Below are 18,806 nucleotides of genomic sequence, written 5' to 3' on the forward strand. Positions count from 1 at the left end.
AGTAAAAAAAATTAAAAGAAATAATTAAATATTAAGTAAGTAATATACATAAAGAACTTAAATAAATATTTAAACATCTGTAAAATAATAAATAAGCAATTAAATTAGAAAATTAAATTATCAATCAAATTAAATTTCTGTAAAGCAATTAAAATAAATTTTTAAATATTAAATAAGCAATATGCATAAATAATTAAAAAAAGTATTTAAACATTAATTAAAAATAAATAATTAAATTAAGTGTTAGTAAAATAAGCAATGAAAATATTAAAATAAATGATGAAAATAAGTGTTAGTCAAAAAATTAAATGAAATAATTAAATATTAAATAAGTAACATACATAAAGAATTTAAATAAATATTTAAACATTCGTAAAATAATAAAAATAAGCAATTAAATTAGAAAATTAAAATATCGATCAAATTAATTATTTGCAAAGCATTTAAATAAATATCAATAAAGAATTTAAATAAATATTTAATCATTTTTTATTTTTTACTATTGAATTTAATTGTTTATAAATATTTCATGAATTATGTAAATTGTTTATTTGAGTGAAATAATTAATTATTTTTTATTTCATTTTATTTAAAATATAAATAATGAAATAAATATAATAAACAATTGAATATTCAATAAACAATTAAAATAAATGAGAAATTAATATAAATAATTAAATGAAGTAAATAAAAATGAAATAAACTATTAAAATAAGTAATTAAATATTAAACAAACAATATACATAACCAATTAAAGTAATTAATGAGATATTTAAATTAAATATTTAATAATTAATTTAATAAATCAAATAATACTTTAATTGTTTATGCGTATTATTTGTTTAATATATAATTATTCATTTTATACTTTATTTGTTTATTTTAATATTTCACGAATTATGTTAATTTATTAAGTATATTGTTTATTTAAATAAAAATAAATAAGTAATTGAAATAAATTAAATAAATATTAATAAAATAATTAAAATAATGAACTGAAATAATAAATAACTAATTGAAACAAATTCAATAAACAAGTAACTTAAATGTTAATTAAGCAATAAAAATAATTAATTAACATAAATAACAAATAAATATAAATAATAAAAACTAGTTTAAATATGTAATTAAATATTAAATAAACAATTGAAATAAATAATTAGAATTTAAATATTAAATAAACATTTTAAATGAACAATAAATATAAAAAAAGTAATTTAAATAAGTAATTAAATATTAAAAAATTTAAATAAACAATTAAAATAAATAATTAACGTTTAAGTATTAAATAAATAATTTAAACGAACCATAAGTATAGATAATAAAAATAGGTAATTAAATATTAAATAAACAATTGAAATAAATAATTAACATTCAAAATAAACAATTAGACATTCAATTATCAATTAAAATAATTATTAAATAAACAACCAAACAATTAAAATAAATAATTTAAATACAGATTTAAATATTGAATAAATAATTTAAATAATTAATTAACAATTAAATATTCAATAAACAATTTAAACAAATAGTTAACAATTAAATATTTAATACACAATTTAAATAAGTAAATAAACTATTTAATTTTCAAATATTATGCTCTATCTATTGTCTCTTATGCAAGGTTCAAATATTTTAAAATTTACAAGATGAATTACCATTTGGACGTCGCTATGAGACAGATTCCCGACAAAGTTACGTCGAACTATAATTTTGTCAGCTTAGCATTAGATCTAGATTTGTTGGATAAGGAGTGCGCAGACCTGTTACACCGATCCTACTTATGACGGTAACTTTGGCACGGTTAGGAGATGCGTTCAATGAATGCGACGATATATTTGACAAGTTGAAGTTGGGGATTTTTATACTAGAGAGCATACTGAGGTGTCATCACAATAAGACGTCGTTCGACGTCTTTCATTTGGATGTTGTTGATGACATTGACACATTCAACAACTATCCATAGAGACAAAGCTCACAGTTATCAGCTCTCCTCAACGATCTTGAGGTACGTATTATTCATTTGTGATTTAAGTTGTATGTCATTTCGAAATCTCGATGCATGCATGGTCATTAACTCGGTGAAATGTTAATATGTCAGCTTGAATTGCTCGCTGAACTGACACCGTTGATCAAAGAGGAGGGTCGAAGTCATATCTGAGGAGATACGGTCTGCAGGCGATAAGGGTCCCAGATAGTGACAGAGAATAGCGAAGATGGTGATAGGGAGAGTGGCGATAGAGGGGTGAGGATGTACACAGATGTTTCATCAGAATCATTATGAATGTCAGTGGAGATGGAAGAGGTGCCGATCGTAGGGACGAAATAATTGTAAATATTTTTTTATTTATGAAATAATTGTATATATATTGTAAAATTTATTTAAATAAGGTAATGAAATATTAGATACATACTATACACAACCAATTAAGATAATTTATAAATAAAATATCTAAATAAGAAATTAAATTAAATATTAATTTTTTTATTTTATTAAGTGATTAAATAAATAATTAAACAACTTAATAAATATTAAATAAATAATATACATAACTATACTGAAGAGGACCCCCAACTTGACAGATAACATCACGAGTTTGGATGACACCCTGTACGAAACATATTATTGACGTGCCAGAATAAATGGTTAGTAAGAGGACTAGATTGCTGTCACAATACATTGTTTCACCGTACACGATCGAGGCAAAGTAGAGAACATCTGTTGACAGTACGTTGTCCAACCACTTCCGTGAAATTTACCCGGGTGATTGTGAAATCTTCGCATTGAAGTTAGGACCGTAAATGGATCGGATCTGCTCAAATCCGATCCGATCCGTTAATAATAATTATCCTATTCTATCCGATCCGATTCAATAATCTGACGGATATTTGAATGTTAAATCCATATCTGATTAACTATGTTATTGGATATCCGATTCGAAATTGAAAAAATTAGATAAATAAAGATTTTATTTATTTATCAGATTAGATTGACCTATATCCATATTTGATTTATTTAGTTAACGAATTATCGGATTTGAATCTCGATTGGGTTATCGAATTGAGACCCTAAATCCATCTCCCATTAATTTCATCAGATTCAGATCAAAATCCAATCTATTGAAATATATTGAATTTTTAGCATCAGACGTGACGTAGAGCTGATAAACCAAACACACATTAAAATGTAAGCTTTTTTTTTTTTTTTTATTACATTGTGATCCATAGTTTTAATAATTTAAAACGTAAACTTTTTTTTTAAAACGTTTATAATACTTTTGTTTTTATGTAATTGTATAATAAATAATCAATTATTCTTAATTACATATATAACACACTATAAATAAAGAAAATTGAGGAAATCAGTGACATATTATAAATAAAGAGTACATACAATTTAAGTAGATATTACATATTCATCAGGTCAATTTTCACGTAATCAATAACATACTATAAATTAAGAAAATTGAGGAAACCAATAATATGCTATAAATAGAGAGTACATGCGGTTTAAATAGATACTACACATCTGTTGGGTACAGAGTAACATACTATAATCGAGAACTTCCCACTTGACTTCATTTAGTAGAAGAAATATATTTTCGACATTCTTGAATAATGTTCGATGTTTTGAAAATGTGATCGTGCCTAATATTTGACTTCCATCTCTGTTAGATATTCTCATGCATCATGTAATTTATGTTCTAGTTAAATATTAAATAAATAATATATGTAACCAATTAAGATAATTAATTAATGAGATATTTAAAGAATAAATTAAATTTAGTATTAATTTTGTATTCGAATAAGTGATTAAATAAATAATTAATTAAAGTAAAGAAATATTAAATAAACAATGTACATAACGAATTAAGATAATTAATTAATGAAATATTTAAAGAAGAAATTAAATTAAATATTAATTTTTATTTGAATAGGTTTTAAAATAAATAATTGAATAAAGTAATTAAATATACATAACCAATTAACATAATTAATAAAGAAATATTTAAACGAGAAATCAAATTCGATATTGGATAATTCTACATATACTAATTTATAAGAATGTCCATAATGTATATGTGAAATTTTATGAGTAAAGGATCGAAAAACTGTTTTTCAACTTTTCAATAATATTATGACACTTGTACATTATGGTATAATGTTTTTATTTAAACAAGCAATTAAAATAAAGTAATTAAATATTAATGACTAATAATATACATAACCAATTAAGCTAATTAATTATTGAAATATTTAAATAATTAATTAATATTTAAAAATTAATTTTTTAGTCAAATAAGTGATTAAAATAATAATTAAATAAGGTAATGGAATATTAAATACATAATATACACAATTAATTAAGATAATTTATAAATGAAATATCTAATATTAAATAAATAATATATATAACCGATTAAGATAATTAATTAATGAAATATTTAAACAAGAAAGTAAATTTAATATTAATTTTTTTAATTTGGGTAATTGTTTAAAATAAATAATTAAATATAAAGTGAAAAGTGTTTGATTTTTTAATTTGTAACTTAAGGGTATTTTTGTCTTTTGAAATAAAATTCTATTTTTGTAATTGTATAAACTATTTAAGAGCATTTTTATCTTTTACTCAATAAAAGGCCATTTTGATTATAGACAAACTTTTTTTGGTTATAGTGAAAAATTGTCTGTTTGACTAAGCCAAACTAAAAATTACCCCAGTTGGAAACAGGGTTACAGGAATCCGTATTGGCTAATATGGATCTCGGGTATGATTAAGCCTACGCCATTCAAGGGCTTCAATGGTGGTGATCGGGAAATCACAGTGAAAATGGAAAATCAGCAAAAGGAGAAGAGTTCTGCAAAGTATAGCATAATAGTGCCCACCTACAATGAACGCCTCAACATCGCTCTTATTGTTTACCTCATCTTCAAGCATCTTTCGTACGTACTCTCTCTCTCTCTCTCTCTCTCTCTCTCTCTCTCTCTCTACATGTTTGTGTTTGATTCCGACTAAAGAAATTGAGTTTTTTTATTCCCTAACCTCTATCGTTAGATTTCTTTTACGGAGTGTAGAATTGAAATTGCTTTGAGCGATTTTGTGTGCGTGTTTTTTATTCCAAATAAAGACTATGGTTTTTTTTTTTGGCTATTTTTTAAATGGTAGAGCAGAATTGATATTGCTGTTAGCGATTTGAAGGTACAGGGAAGTGCTAATTTTCTGAATCACAATGAGTATTTTTCTAGTGCATTAGTAGATGTAATTCTTCTTTGTTTAAGTGCGGAAGAAAGTATCAGATCATTGGTTTTGGAGCATTTGTTAAATTTATGTTTAATCATAATTCCCGGCCTTCTTGTTGCTTTGAAGGATGTAGATCATCAAGATAGTGTTTGAATATCATTTGGTTTGGATGATACATAATGATTATGTTGGTGAAAACAATTGTGAGAACCGGACTTAAAGGATCAATTTTTGTAAACTTTATAGATAGTAATTTATTAGGGTTGATGTTCTAATAAATAATTCAGCAAAAAGTCTGATTGCGTTGAATTTACATGGAAAGAAAATAAATTATTTGCCTAAAACTTATTTGCACTAAAGTTGTTAATTAAATGTGTTTGATTGATTTAATTTTCAACTTTGAAAATATTATATTTGTCCATTTTTTATTGATGGGTGGACGCGAGAGAGAGAAGAGGTATCAGAGAGAGAAAGAGAGGGAATTATCTGGAAAATTAAAACATACTCCCCCTAAAGAAAATATTTTACTTGTTTTCAAGGAAAATATAGTCATGTGATCAAAAGTAGGAAAATGTTTTCCATAAAAAAAATATTAACCAAACATACGAAAGTAGAAATTTGGGGAGGAAAAATGACATGTTCCATGAAAAATATTGGCAATCAAATGCACCATTATAGGTTTCTAATTATATATCAGGTAAAAAAACTAAAGTAAATGGGGCCTCATAATGTATGTGATCTCTTGGTTCACGTATGGTCGCATATTTTCTTGGTAATGGCTGTTGACAGTTTGATCACCTTGTCATGGTTGCTTGATTTTTAACAAGTGTTTTGAAACCCATTTTGGGCATTCTTTATTCTATTTTTTTGGTTTCATTGTGAAAATATATTTCTGTTTACTATTCCTTTCAAACTGTTGCAAAATGTGAATACCGTATCTCCAAGTAGTTGCTCGCAGAATATAATTCTATGGTCTTCATCTGCCTTTAAATGATGAACAATGTTTAATTAAGTGAATCTACGATGTCAATATTCTTCTAACATAAAAGCAATGTTCAATGAAGTGAAAGCCTACTGTAGGTTACATTGATTTGTGCTAGTGCTAGTCTCTCGTTCGAGAATTTGGAAGTCTCTTACTTGTAGGCCATCTGTGTGGTGCCATGGACTGGTGGTTATTCATTTCCTGTGCATTTTTGGTATTTGTTAACAAAATTATTCGGAGGAGAGGGATTAAAGCATGTGAAAATAGATTATTAAACATGTGTTTCAGACACTGGACTTGGTCAGTATTGTAACTTATATTTGCTGTCTGATCAGGGATATTGACTTTGAAATAATAGTAGTAGATGATGGGAGTCCTGATGGAACTCAGGATATTGTCAAGCAATTGCAGCAAGTATATGGAGAAGATTGCATTGTAAGTTTTGAAAAATTAAATCTGTCTTTATTGTTGAATGTGATGATCTGCAATTTTAGCTCTACGCTTTCTTCTTTACTCGGATTTTTCTTCTACTGCAGCTGTTGAGGCCCAGACCTAAGAAGCTTGGCTTAGGTTTGTATTTAGGGCTTTCTATATTTTTGAATGATAAATATGAAGTGCTCCTAAAAGTTGTATTTATTTCAGGGACTGCTTATATGCATGGTCTGAAGCATGCCTCTGGCAATTTTGTTGTTATAATGGATGCTGATTTATCACACCATGTAAGTTTGTATCATCAAATGCTAAAGGAAAGGATTTCTTCTTCATGATATTTAACACTCTGAAGATGTATCTTTAATCTATGATGTGACCAGGGGTTTTCTCATGCTCATGATTTTAGCTCAAGTGCAACATCCTGTTTGCTTTGTCGCTTTCTTCTAAAAATGATAAATGATAAAAAGATTCTGCAATCCTATTTCAATATATATCATGCTAGAAATTCATAGCTTGAATGAAAGAAAAATTTGTCCCAGATTAATACTGTTTAAGATGACTAGATGATTAGCCTATGGCATAGCATAATTCAGTTGAACTTTTAGATAGTCTTTGTGCATTTGCTTAGCTGCTTTACTTTTGTTCATTCTGTAGCATTTATTTTTATTTTAATTAATATAATTGTTGTTTGTTTCTTTTTCATGTTCGTGCGTAGCCCAAATACCTGCCGAGCTTCATCAAGTAAGAATCATTATGGAAAACGTTTTGATCTTTGTATTCTAAATATGTTTACTACCTGAAAACTTCTTGAGTTCAGGAAACAGATGGAAACGGGCGCTAGCATAGTCACTGGAACTCGTTATGTTAAAGGTGGTGGTGTGCATGGGTGGAATCTTATGCGTAAATTGACGAGCAGAGGAGCAAATGTCCTTGCACAGACTTTTCTTTGGCCTGGTGTATCAGACTTAACTGGATCGTTTCGGTATAATCAAATCTATTTCAATAACAATTAATTTCTTTGTACTTCACCTACAAGCTTTTGACTATTATTGTTGGTTTTGAAGTCTTTATCGTAAATCCGTGCTTGAAGATGTCATAAGCTCTTGTGTAAGTAAAGGGTATGTTTTCCAGATGGAGATGATTGTTCGGGCTTCAAGAAAGGGTTACCACATAGAAGAGGTAGTTGAGATGTGAAATCTACATATTTTGATAAGGTTCTCTATATGTATGCTAAAATTTTCATTTTGTTTTGACTTCAATTTGAATTAGCTAGTCCTCATTGGAGTTGATTGTGAAAACGGTAGGTAATTTTGTGAGAATGAGTGGACTTCAAAGTGCTGCTTGGAAATAAATGGTGTTTCAACAAAACTAGATCAGAAGAACTTGCTGTTAAAAAATAATCAATGTAACCAAGCTCAAGATTGGAGAAATCTGTTTGAAGCTCTCAATCATTTGATGATTTTAAATTGTATTGATAAATTTAATATTTGATTGGTTTAAAGTGAAACATTTAATTATTTTTAAGCCCCTGTTTGTTTTTCATTCTTTTTCCATTAAAATTAAAAATATGACCGTTATCCATCACATTAAGCAATCTAATTTGAATTTCTATCTCTTGCGTGGGATCCATAACGGCTATATTTTTCATTCTTATTTTTAAAAAAATGGGAAACAAACACCCCCTAAATATTAATATCCTTTTGGTAATAATGCCCAAATTCGAACTGCAGTCTTAACTCAATATTTCAAAACTGGAGACGGTTGGAGCCTCAATATCCTAGTCTCGGTCTAGCAGGAACTCTAAAAGTTTGTATATATAGCTCAGCTCTGCTTGGCGCAATCCTACTATAGCCCTGGATTATTATACAAAGCTTGTGGTGTTATTCCCTATGCAGTCCTTAACTATTGTTGGCATGCATATCATATTACTTTATTTTTTATTTCGTCATTGATTGCCATTCTTTAAGTGCTCATTAAGCATAAATCCTATTCTGATGGACAAAAATACTAATGTTAGCTAGCTTTTGATGATTGTATTTCCCAGCCACGACTGAAGTTGGATTTTGAATACTTTGCTAGTTGTTACATGACTTCTTACCTTTTTGATATCCCTCTACAGCCGTCTTTATGATGGAAACAGAATGAAGGTTTAATATTGTCTGCATTTTAATGCCATGTAAACAATTTTCATGTGGTAGCGCTAGGATAATATTTGAACAACGATCTGACTACAAAATAGAATTGTGTGTTACATTTTCGAGTGCTTAAGCATCTCTCTTGGGATTTTGGTTTATGATTTTCAATAAGGATTGCAATTGTGTATTATCGTTGGTGAAAATATTTAAGCTTGATTTCTAATTTTGGTTTTTACTTATTGATAGGTTCCAATAACTTTTGTTGATAGAGTGTATGGAAGCTCAAAGCTGGGAGGATCAGAAATAGTTGAATATTTGAAGGGACTTCTGTACCTTCTCTTTACGACTTGAAAATGATCTCGATCACGATAGATCTTCACAATTAGCAGCTGTCATTTATCGTTAAAAGTTATATTAGACGAGTCTCTACATAGAGCTTCATCGACATCACATCACATCACATTTGATTGATTTTAACTTGTTTAATACTTTATGGGAGTCGAACAATATTTTTGTTTCTAATTTTTCGACACTAGTAGTTTTGACGACTTCATTCGAATTTTGGCTCGTAGACACCACGTTGATGGACCTCTGTATTTACGCCCTGTCCCTATTTTACATGATCACAATTTGCAGATGAATTTTTTGCCGTCAGAGCGTATTTTTCTTTCTTGTTTTTAGTTTTCTTTATTTGAATGTGAAGATACAATTTTTTTAGTTCCCTTGTATTCAACACGTGTACTTAGAAATGAAAAATGATACCCTACAAATATGAAGTGTTAAGGAGTATTTGATGAGTTGGACTGAAGAATAGTGTACAAGTAAAGGTTGAATATATTTTTCCAAATAACTTAATTCTTATAAGGGTAAGACTGCATAGAAATTTTTCTATGCCACTGACGTGAGTAAAGTCAAAGCAATGGTAGTATTTATATCATTCGTGGGCATGACTAACTCTTTAACATCTCATTTATAATGTCTTTGAAAATGAGCGAGCACAATAACGAATAAACGTGTTAGGGGCCTTTGATTTTCACTCATGTTTAACACTAATAACATGCAAAACATATCGAGTTACATGCCACAAACGAACATCATCTGTTTTGCTTATGGAATATGTGCAAAATTGAGTATTTTCCACCAACAACATATCCTACAGTACGTTCAATCAACAATAATTGAATAGTAGCAGTACACATTTAGAGTTTGTTTGTCTCCCATTACGGGAGAAATTATAGAGTTTTGAACAGTATTTTTTGGAGAATGTGTAGTTAAAATTTAAAGAAATTTTATTGATTTGTGTGTAGAATATTTTATTGTATGAATGTGTGGTAGAAAATATTACTGTAAACAATTAAGCCCCTGCTTGGTGCTGATTTTTCAAACCAAAAAATCAATTTGTTAACCGTTATGTGGTGCAGTCTGCCGTCTTTTTTGACATTTTCACTCATAGATGGGACCGACCTTTCAAACTAACAGTCAAAAATTGATTTTCAAAATCAGCACTAAACATGTCCTTAATTTTAAAGGAGGACAAACGATGGCTTAAATTCCAAAAAGAACCCACAAATCATAAATGTTCAGGCTATGATATGAGCCACATAGGCTCAATTTCCACAAATTCATTTAGCAAAACATCCTGAAGTTCCTTCAACATTTTTGAGCTCTATAAAAGGACCCGACACAACCCCCCCTGCACTAAGCTCAAAAAGTTAATAGGTCGAAGCATGAGGTCATCGGTCTCTTTCTTTCAAACTCGCCCTCCGTATGAGGATGGTAAAATGCTTCAGCCAATTAACTATGTTGGGTTATTTCCTCCTAAGAGGAGGAAAGCCCATGTTTGGAATCTTATATTATAGCCCAAAGTTCATCAGGGTTTTAACTTTAATGATGAATAGAAATACAAGAAGATTGAAGAAAATAGGAGTCCAATCTATTTTTGAAAAGAGATAAAAAACGGTTTTTTCCTTATGCCCAGATTTCATCAAAGCTCGGATCCTGGGTCGTCTGTCGTCTGATCGAGCTGAAATTTGGAGAAAAGGTTCGCAAAACATAGGGTACAATCAGACGGTGGAGATCGGATTTTGAGTTTGGGAACATTGGTTAATGTGCTTGAACAATAACCAAATGTTTGAGTGTATTCTTCTTATTTTCATATTGTTTTATCGAGATTGTTGTTATTTTGAAGAAATATACGTTGTAGCCTCTAGTTGTGATTATAGAAAACTTGGTGTACCCATTATTTAATTGATAGTGGAGATTTTGACCTGATTGGGTCCCATGATTTTTATTCCTCACATCGGGGAAGTTTTTTCACGTAAAATAATTATTCGTGTTTTTGTGGTTTGATGTGATTGATTCTCTCTAGAATATTTTCAGCATATACAATTGTCAAAAATGATGTTTTACTTATTCATTTTTGGGAGAAGAATTATTCCGTTGTTTGTCTATTTGTTTGCATCTCTCCATAAAATTTAATCATATTATTTTACTCAAATTTGCACAAACTCTATTCGTTAAAGTTTAAAATTCTTTATTATTAAAAACCCTATTTTCTCAACACATTTTCTAGAATTCACAACTTTTACCTATTTTTAAATACACATTTCACGAACTCATTCCTCATAAACAATTATAAGCTTTAGCAAACATGCGGCTTAATAAAAATTGAGAAAATGACTATCCATTAACTGGGAGAAGTAATTAAATTCTAAAATAAGACAAGACGGCGACGACAATTATGAAATTAAGAACGATTGCCATTATTCAAAACTTGATCATTTCAAAATTGTCTTAGGATTGGAAATCCAAATTGCCTTGTTCAACTTCAACAATAACTTCGAAATGTGCCAATATTAATAATAGTTACCCGTATACGAGCTCAAGTAAAATTCTTTCATCGATTGAGAATAAATTCAAATATTATTTAGGCTGTAAAAATATAATACCATATGTACTTCAAGTAACTATACTAAAGTTTAACTTGTTTACCCTTCTAACTATAACCTCGGTTAGCCCCTATTATGAGATATTTGAAAGTGCGATTTACTAATCAATTATGTCAAGGGAAGTTCTACACATACAGAATTTGGCTTTCAGAATTTATTCAAAAGACACTTCGAAGCAATCTGTCAGATAATAGCGAAAACAAAAGGCAGATCAAACCAAATGCTGCCACACCTGCATCTAGTGCAATTATGTGGAAGTATTTTTTTTTTTTTTTATACAAGCAGATTAAATCAAATATCAAATGCCAGACATGATCTAGTAATTATTCCTCTTGAATCTACTCATCTCAAAAAATTGGTCATAATTCCTAAATAACAGGAATGATTTCATAAGCACCAATGTTTAGTTTAAGTTAAATATTGATGACATTGCACATCACTTAATTGACGAATCATTAAAAACATGAGACCTATGATTAACTTGTTCACCAATTAAATAGTGTGCTGTGTCACCGGTGCTTAACATAAGTTAAGCACCGATATTTAGGAGATCATTTCCGTCCTAAATAAACAAGGCCACGTAATTAACCAAACCTTTTGTTTCTCGTACCAAACAAAGAGATAAGTTAACAAAAAGTACTCTTACAACAAAAATCTATGAAAGGCTTGGACCAAGTAGATGAAAAAATTATCGTCTTCCATATGGTACCCATAGCCATATCTCTTATTTTGTAAAGACCCAGAAGCTAAAAACATCAAAAAGTTGAATGAAACCATGAATATTATATTTTATAATTTTGAAAGTTTGAAAACTTCAACAGCAATTTCCTCGACCTGACACGGATTGAAATATATATCACAAGGTTATAAATTGTAGAGGTATGAAATTTAGAATTATTTTATATTTTTTAACAAAAATTAGAATAATATAAGGTTATATAATATCATTTCTCTTTGTCTTCATCTAATTTAAGAAAGCGACTTAAACGGAATTTTATCATATTATAATTGAATGCTCAAATAGTCCAAAATCCATTATCACAAAAATTGGAAAGTTTATGACCCATTTTCCCACATGGGGGAGGCTTTTTTGTGATAATATATCAAGTTAATTGCCTCAATGGTTACTGAACTTATTTATATGTCTTCGATTGCTAATTAATCATTGGACGTTACTAAATTTATCAAAACGTTGGAGGTTTTTCATTACTTTAACGTCTGTTCTAATTTCGCACCCTGTCAAAACATTTTCGATTACTCATTAAATTTTGAAAAAACATCTTCGATTGCTCACTGAACTTTGAGGTGGTCAAATTTTGGTTACTAAATTTATAAAAATGACTTCAACCTATTGTTAATAAAAATAAAATAAAAAATGTAGCGCAATCGTAAGGGTCGCGTAAAAGTAATAAAGTGAACAAACAAATTCGAATGTCGATTCCACAAGAAATTATTACTCAATTATGCAATAGTTAAATTTAATGTTGATATATTTTATAGAATTTTAACCTATTTTCATCATTTGAAAAATTCAAATTTATTGTGTGTTTCGTTGTAAAATTAAATTAATATTTGAATTTTGCAATCGAAACACAATAAATTTAATTAAATGCGTTTCATTCACTTTTGGTCCATCCGAGAAATGGATTGTATTTCTTTGTGAAAATTTAAATTTAAATTAAATTTATTGTGTGTTTGATTGCAAAATCTAAATATTATTATAATTTTAACAATGAAACATACAATAAATTCAAAATTTTCAAATGATGAAAATAGATTAAAAATTCTACAAAAATATTAAAAATTAAATTTAACTATTATGTAATTGAGTAATCATTGCTTTATTGGGATCAACAATCTGGACTCGTTTGTCCACTTTATTACTTTTATCCAACCCGTGCAATTGCACTGCATATTTTTAGCAAGCAATAAGTCGACGTCATTTTTATAAGTATAGAGGTTAAAATTCGACCACCTCAAAACTCAGTGAGTAGTCGAAAATATTTTTCAAAATTTAGTGAGCAATTGAAGACATTTTTCAAAGTTTGGTAAGCTATTGATAACATAACAATTTGTTAACAACGGACAAGACGTCACATGTACATTTCGTTAACTACGTCACTAATTCAGTTAAAGAATTGATACAAATCTTAAAACAATGAGTAACGTCCAACGTTTTGATAAATTTAATGGTCAAAACTCAACTTATTAAAATTTAGTGAGTAATCAAAGATATAGGCATAAATTCAGTAACTATTGGGACAATTAACCCTAATGTGTCCAATAACGTCGTCCTCTGGGAAATTGACATAAATGGTCCCTAGCCTATAATTATTGACGTAAAACATCTTTAACATTCCACTTTATGCCTGCATTTGAGTTTTTTAATGATTTTTGTCCCACTAATGGTTAAAAAGTCAAAATTTTGATGCAACGAGTAAAATTCCTTTATTCTTAGGGGAAATGAAAAATGTACATAATATTATCTAAAATAAGTAAGAAAGAAAAAAAGTCAACATTGTAAAAAAAGTCGTGGAGGTTACATAGGGATATCTTCTCCTCAATGCAATCATGAATTATTAGAAAATAATGCCATATAAGTAAAATAGAATATATAAAAAAAAAATTCTCTTCAATGCAAGTTGTTATCAGTGACTATGTGACAAAGAAATGTAGATATTTTTTAGAACTTCATCGAGATTCAAAAGTGTCATTTAGCCCATGTTTGATGGTTGTCATTGTCTAATAGCGATTTTTTTGAAGAATGTGAGATTAAAAGGTAAAAAAATTTTGTGGTATGAATATGTGCAGAGACGGATACAGGGGGGCTGGGCTGGGCTGTAGCCCCCCCCCCCCAGGTCCAAGAATTTTTTTTAAGGTATTTTTTAGTTTTTTTGGGTAAAAAATCAATTTTTTATGTTTAAAATTTTTTTTCCACGTAGTAGTCCGGTTTGAAATTTTGTAGCCCGGTCGTGTATCCAATCCTGAATCCGTCCCTGAATATGTGATTAAAAATAAAAATGAATATAAGAAATGAATTATTCTATTTAAAGGAAGTCACAATGGAGCTTAATATGCTAACATAGTGAAATTTATACATGTTATTCAAATTTAAACGTGAATTTTTTATTAATTTAAGAAAATATATATTTGAAACCAATTTTTAACTAGAGTGATTGGTTGGTAAGACGAGATTTCGTTTTTTTTTTCTTTTTCTTTTTCCACATGTTTTACTTCTATATGGGAAGGATTAAAATCAAAATTTTAATAAATTTTGATAAAAATTAATAAATATATAAAGTGGAAAAATTGTGAATCTCTTGAAATATAGGATTAAAACTAATTATTGTTTTAGATTAAAATTAAAATTAACCACTTGTACCCATTAAATGGAATGTTATGAATATTACATTGAGATTTGAAAGTTAGAGATCATTGACGCAATAAATCGTAGAAAATCAAATTATTATACAGTAAAAATAAGTAATTTTTGGACTAAAAAATTAATTTTCATTGAAATTAAACAAGTAATTTCTAGGGTATGTTCGGTAGTGATTAAGAAAGTTGATTTTTTGATCGTTGAATAAAAAAGTGAGTTCCACATATGAGTGAAGAAGTAAAAAATGACGACTTGAATAGTGAAATAATAATAAAAAAAATTAATCTTTTGGCATGAAAAATTGCTTTCAAACGGGGCTGTTGTTTGATTTTATAAATTACTTGCATTGAAATTAAACAAGTAATTTTTTTACTAATAAATTGTGAAATGTCAGAGTCGTTGTCCAGGAGATGGTAGTTTAATCATTATTACGATCGAATGGACATTCTCCATTCCACTTGAATATAAATTAAAAAAAAAAAAAAAGTGGAATGATTGCATACTTAAATGTTTTATGTTTTTTAGAAACAATTATTTTTCTTTAAGAAATTGTTGGACACGTGTGCCAATATAAGCTGCTTTACACTCGTATATGTGAACTACTCCAATCCCAAATTTGGAAAACATATCTGTTGTCTGATGAGGAGAGACTCTTCTAAGAAACATCAATCAATGGAGGGTTCGCTCAAATGCTCAGCCAATTATGTTCCTCTCACCCCCATAAGTTTCTTGGAGAGATCAGCAGTTGTATATCGGGACAGAGTTTCAATAGTGTATGGAAATGTAAAGTTCACATGGAGAGAAACTTTTGAAAGGTGTGTTAAACTTGCGTCTGCTCTCAACCAAATCGGAATTTCTCGTGGAGATGTTGTAAGTCTCATTTTTCTTCTGGGCTTTCTTTCAATTTTGTAATTAATTGATTTTGTTTTTGCTTCGCCTTGTAGTATTGTGTATTATTCCTAGTTAGATAATTGATTTTTTTATTATTATTATTTTTTGTTAGGGATTATTAATTTATGCATGATATCGAGTTATGATTTATTTTTTCTTGATGATTCTGGGGTGTTCTTTATTTTAATCTTTTGCTCTTTGTGTCGATTTTACTTTTATATTTAGATTATTTATTTGTTTGCAGTTTGCTCTGTTTACTTTTAGGGCCTGTTTGATAGGCTCCATTTTCCATTTTCCATTTCCTATCCAAATGGCATGTTTGATGGGTAAAAATTTTCATGGAATTGGCTTTCCACCCAACGCTTTTAAGGAATTGATTTTGGTGGGAATTGGGTTTTTCAGCTTTTATTTATTTATTTTCGGCAATGGAAACAAATTCTATCCACAATTGTAACAATTATTATTTTAATTGACAATTTCATGGAAAACAAAGCCAAATGAACATCAAAATCCAAAATTTTAACATTTTCTAGGTGAAAAATTATTTCAATCAAACACATTTAATTAACAATTCCCAGTAAAACAACTTCTAAGCAATTCAATTTCCTGAAATTCGTTTTCTTTCCACCCATATTTCATTCTTGCGATCAAACGGACCCAGTTCTCTATTGACTGTTGGAGAAAAGTTCAAATAAGTAATTTTTTTCCTTCAGTCGAGGAGGTATGTAGCTGGCAGTCAGGTAGGTAAAAGTCCTGAGTAATGATCTTCTTTTCCAAAACAGGAAGTACTATATGTTTTTCTTGTATCAACTATTACTTTATTTCGCATTCCTTATTGTAAACAAATGATGTGATAGGTTGCTGCTTTGGCCCCAAATATTCCTGCAATGTATGAGCTACATTTTGCTGTACCAATGGCTGGAGCTGTCCTTTGCGCGCTCAATATACGTCACGATTCAGCAATGGTTGCAGCATTACTAAAGCACTCAGAAGCCAAAGTCATATTTATTGATTGCCAGTTCCTTGATGTTGCCAAGGGTGCATTAAATTTTTTATCCAAGACGAACACCAAGTTGCCTTATGTAGTATTAATCCCTGACTCTTATCGTTCATGCATTGGTGTTAATAATGTGATTTCTACATCAGAAAATTTGGAATATGAGTCTCTCCTAGCAACTGGAAGAACTGATTTTGCAGTAAGATGGCCTAATGATGAGTTTGATCCTATTTCTCTTAATTACACTTCAGGCACTACCTCGAGCCCAAAAGGTGTTGTTTATAGTCATCGAGGAGCATATCTCAATTCTCTTGCTGCAGTTCTTCTTAATGAAATGCTGTCGATGCCTGTCTACTTATGGACAGTCCCAATGTTCCACTGTAATGGCTGGTGCCTTACTTGGGGTGTGGCAGCGCAAGGTGGTACGAATGTATGTCTAAGAGGTGTTACTGCAAAGGGTATATTTGACAGTATATTCCAGCACCAAGTGACTCATATGGGTGGTGCACCAACTGTTTTGAACATGATTATCCATGCACCAGCTAGTGAACAAATGCCTCTTCCGGGAAAGGTGTCAGTGATGACTGGCGGAGCACCACCACCTCCGCAAGTACTATTTAAGATGGAGGAGCTAGGATTCAATGTAACCCACTCGTATGGTCTGACGGAAACCTATGGCCCGGGAACAGTTTGCACGTGGAAACCTGAATGGAATTCCTTACCTCCTGAGGAACGTGCAAAGATTAAGGCTCGCCAAGGGTTACACCATCTTGGCATGGAAGAAGTTGACATCATGGATCCTGTTACAATGAAGAGTGTTCCTGCGGATGCAAAAACAATGGGGGAGGCAATGTTTAGGGGTAATACTGTAATGAATGGTTATCTGAAAAATGTCAAAGCAACAGAGGATGCTTTTAAAGGAGGGTGGTTTCGCAGTGGGGACTTGGGCATAAAACACCCGGACGGTTACATAGAATTAAAAGATAGGTCGAAAGATATAATCATTTCTGGAGGTGAAAATATAAGTACAATTGAAGTGGAGTCTGTGATTTTCAGTCATCCAGCTGTTTTTGATGCTGCTGTCGTAGGAAGACCAGACGATTACTGGGGTGAAACGCCCTGTGCTTTTGTGAAACTTAAGGATGGTTGTAATGCAAGTGCAACTGAAATTATTAAGTACTGTCGTGATCGGTTACCAAATTACATGGCTCCTCGAACAGTAATTTTTGAGGATTTGCCTAAAACTTCGACTGGAAAGACGCAGAAATATGTTCTCAGGCAGAAAGCCAAAGGCATGGGAAGCCTTTCAAGAAACAGCAAACTGTAGTATTTCTTGTAAGAAATCCCTTTTACATGGGAATTTCTCTCTTAAGTTGGTGACAAATTGGCTACTGGAAATTTTGAGAATTCTGCTCCATTATATGTTGTTAAGATCAGTGTATCAACTTGTGATATTCATTTCTTGCTACAGAAAGGAACTGTTGGCATGTATTGAAGATATCTATTCTCCAGTTTGTTGGGTTTTGTTGATACCTAATAAGTCTGGGCTATGATGTTTTGTATCAGTTAAAGTTTGAAATAAGGGAATTAATACCATCAGATGGGACAAAAAATTAGTAGTTCAACCCAATCACTTGTGATAGTATAAACAACGTTTTTATTAGAAAAAATTCAAACGATTGATTTATAATACAGTTCATTTTTACAATTACATAATATAATTTATAAAGAACGTGATAAAAAGTGAACAGGTGCATCCTGGATGTGGCCACCACATGCATCTGGGCGACCACCTCT

General features: G+C 29.8%; 2 protein-coding genes across 2 annotated transcripts; both read left to right on the forward strand.

Annotated features, from left to right (window-relative positions):
• The first annotated feature begins 4,744 nt into the window (after positions 1–4,744).
• On the forward strand, positions 4,745–9,448 carry LOC111398620 (dolichol-phosphate mannosyltransferase subunit 1-like). Its single transcript, XM_023025613.1, has 8 exons — positions 4,745–4,947; positions 6,563–6,662; positions 6,764–6,797; positions 6,870–6,946; positions 7,375–7,400; positions 7,477–7,641; positions 7,724–7,838; positions 9,041–9,448. The coding sequence occupies exons 1-8, from the start codon at positions 4,775–4,777 to the stop codon at positions 9,143–9,145; spliced, it is 795 nt and encodes a 264-aa protein (XP_022881381.1). The 5' UTR covers positions 4,745–4,774; the 3' UTR covers positions 9,146–9,448.
• A 6,272-nt stretch (positions 9,449–15,720) lies between these two features.
• LOC111398621 (probable acyl-activating enzyme 1, peroxisomal) lies at positions 15,721–18,520 on the forward strand. Its single transcript, XM_023025615.1, has 2 exons — positions 15,721–15,991; positions 16,870–18,520. The coding sequence occupies exons 1-2, from the start codon at positions 15,761–15,763 to the stop codon at positions 18,334–18,336; spliced, it is 1,698 nt and encodes a 565-aa protein (XP_022881383.1). The 5' UTR covers positions 15,721–15,760; the 3' UTR covers positions 18,337–18,520.
• The last annotated feature ends 286 nt before the right edge of the window (positions 18,521–18,806 follow it).

Source organism: Olea europaea, chromosome 8, assembly GCF_002742605.1.
Source record: "Olea europaea var. sylvestris chromosome 8, O_europaea_v1, whole genome shotgun sequence".
Lineage (NCBI taxonomy): Eukaryota > Viridiplantae > Streptophyta > Magnoliopsida > Lamiales > Oleaceae > Olea > Olea europaea.

Coding starts and splice junctions, on each gene's coding strand:
- LOC111398620 (XM_023025613.1), top strand. CDS start 4,775: ATGATTAAGCCTACGCCATTCAAGGGCTTCAATGGTGGTGATCGGGAA. Junction 4,948..6,562: donor CTCATCTTCAAGCATCTTTC/GTACGTACTCTC, acceptor CTGTCTGATCAG/GGATATTGACTTTGAAATAA. Junction 6,947..7,374: donor ATGCTGATTTATCACACCAT/GTAAGTTTGTAT, acceptor GTTCGTGCGTAG/CCCAAATACCTGCCGAGCTT.
- LOC111398621 (XM_023025615.1), top strand. CDS start 15,761: ATGAGGAGAGACTCTTCTAAGAAACATCAATCAATGGAGGGTTCGCTC. Junction 15,992..16,869: donor GAATTTCTCGTGGAGATGTT/GTAAGTCTCATT, acceptor ATGATGTGATAG/GTTGCTGCTTTGGCCCCAAA.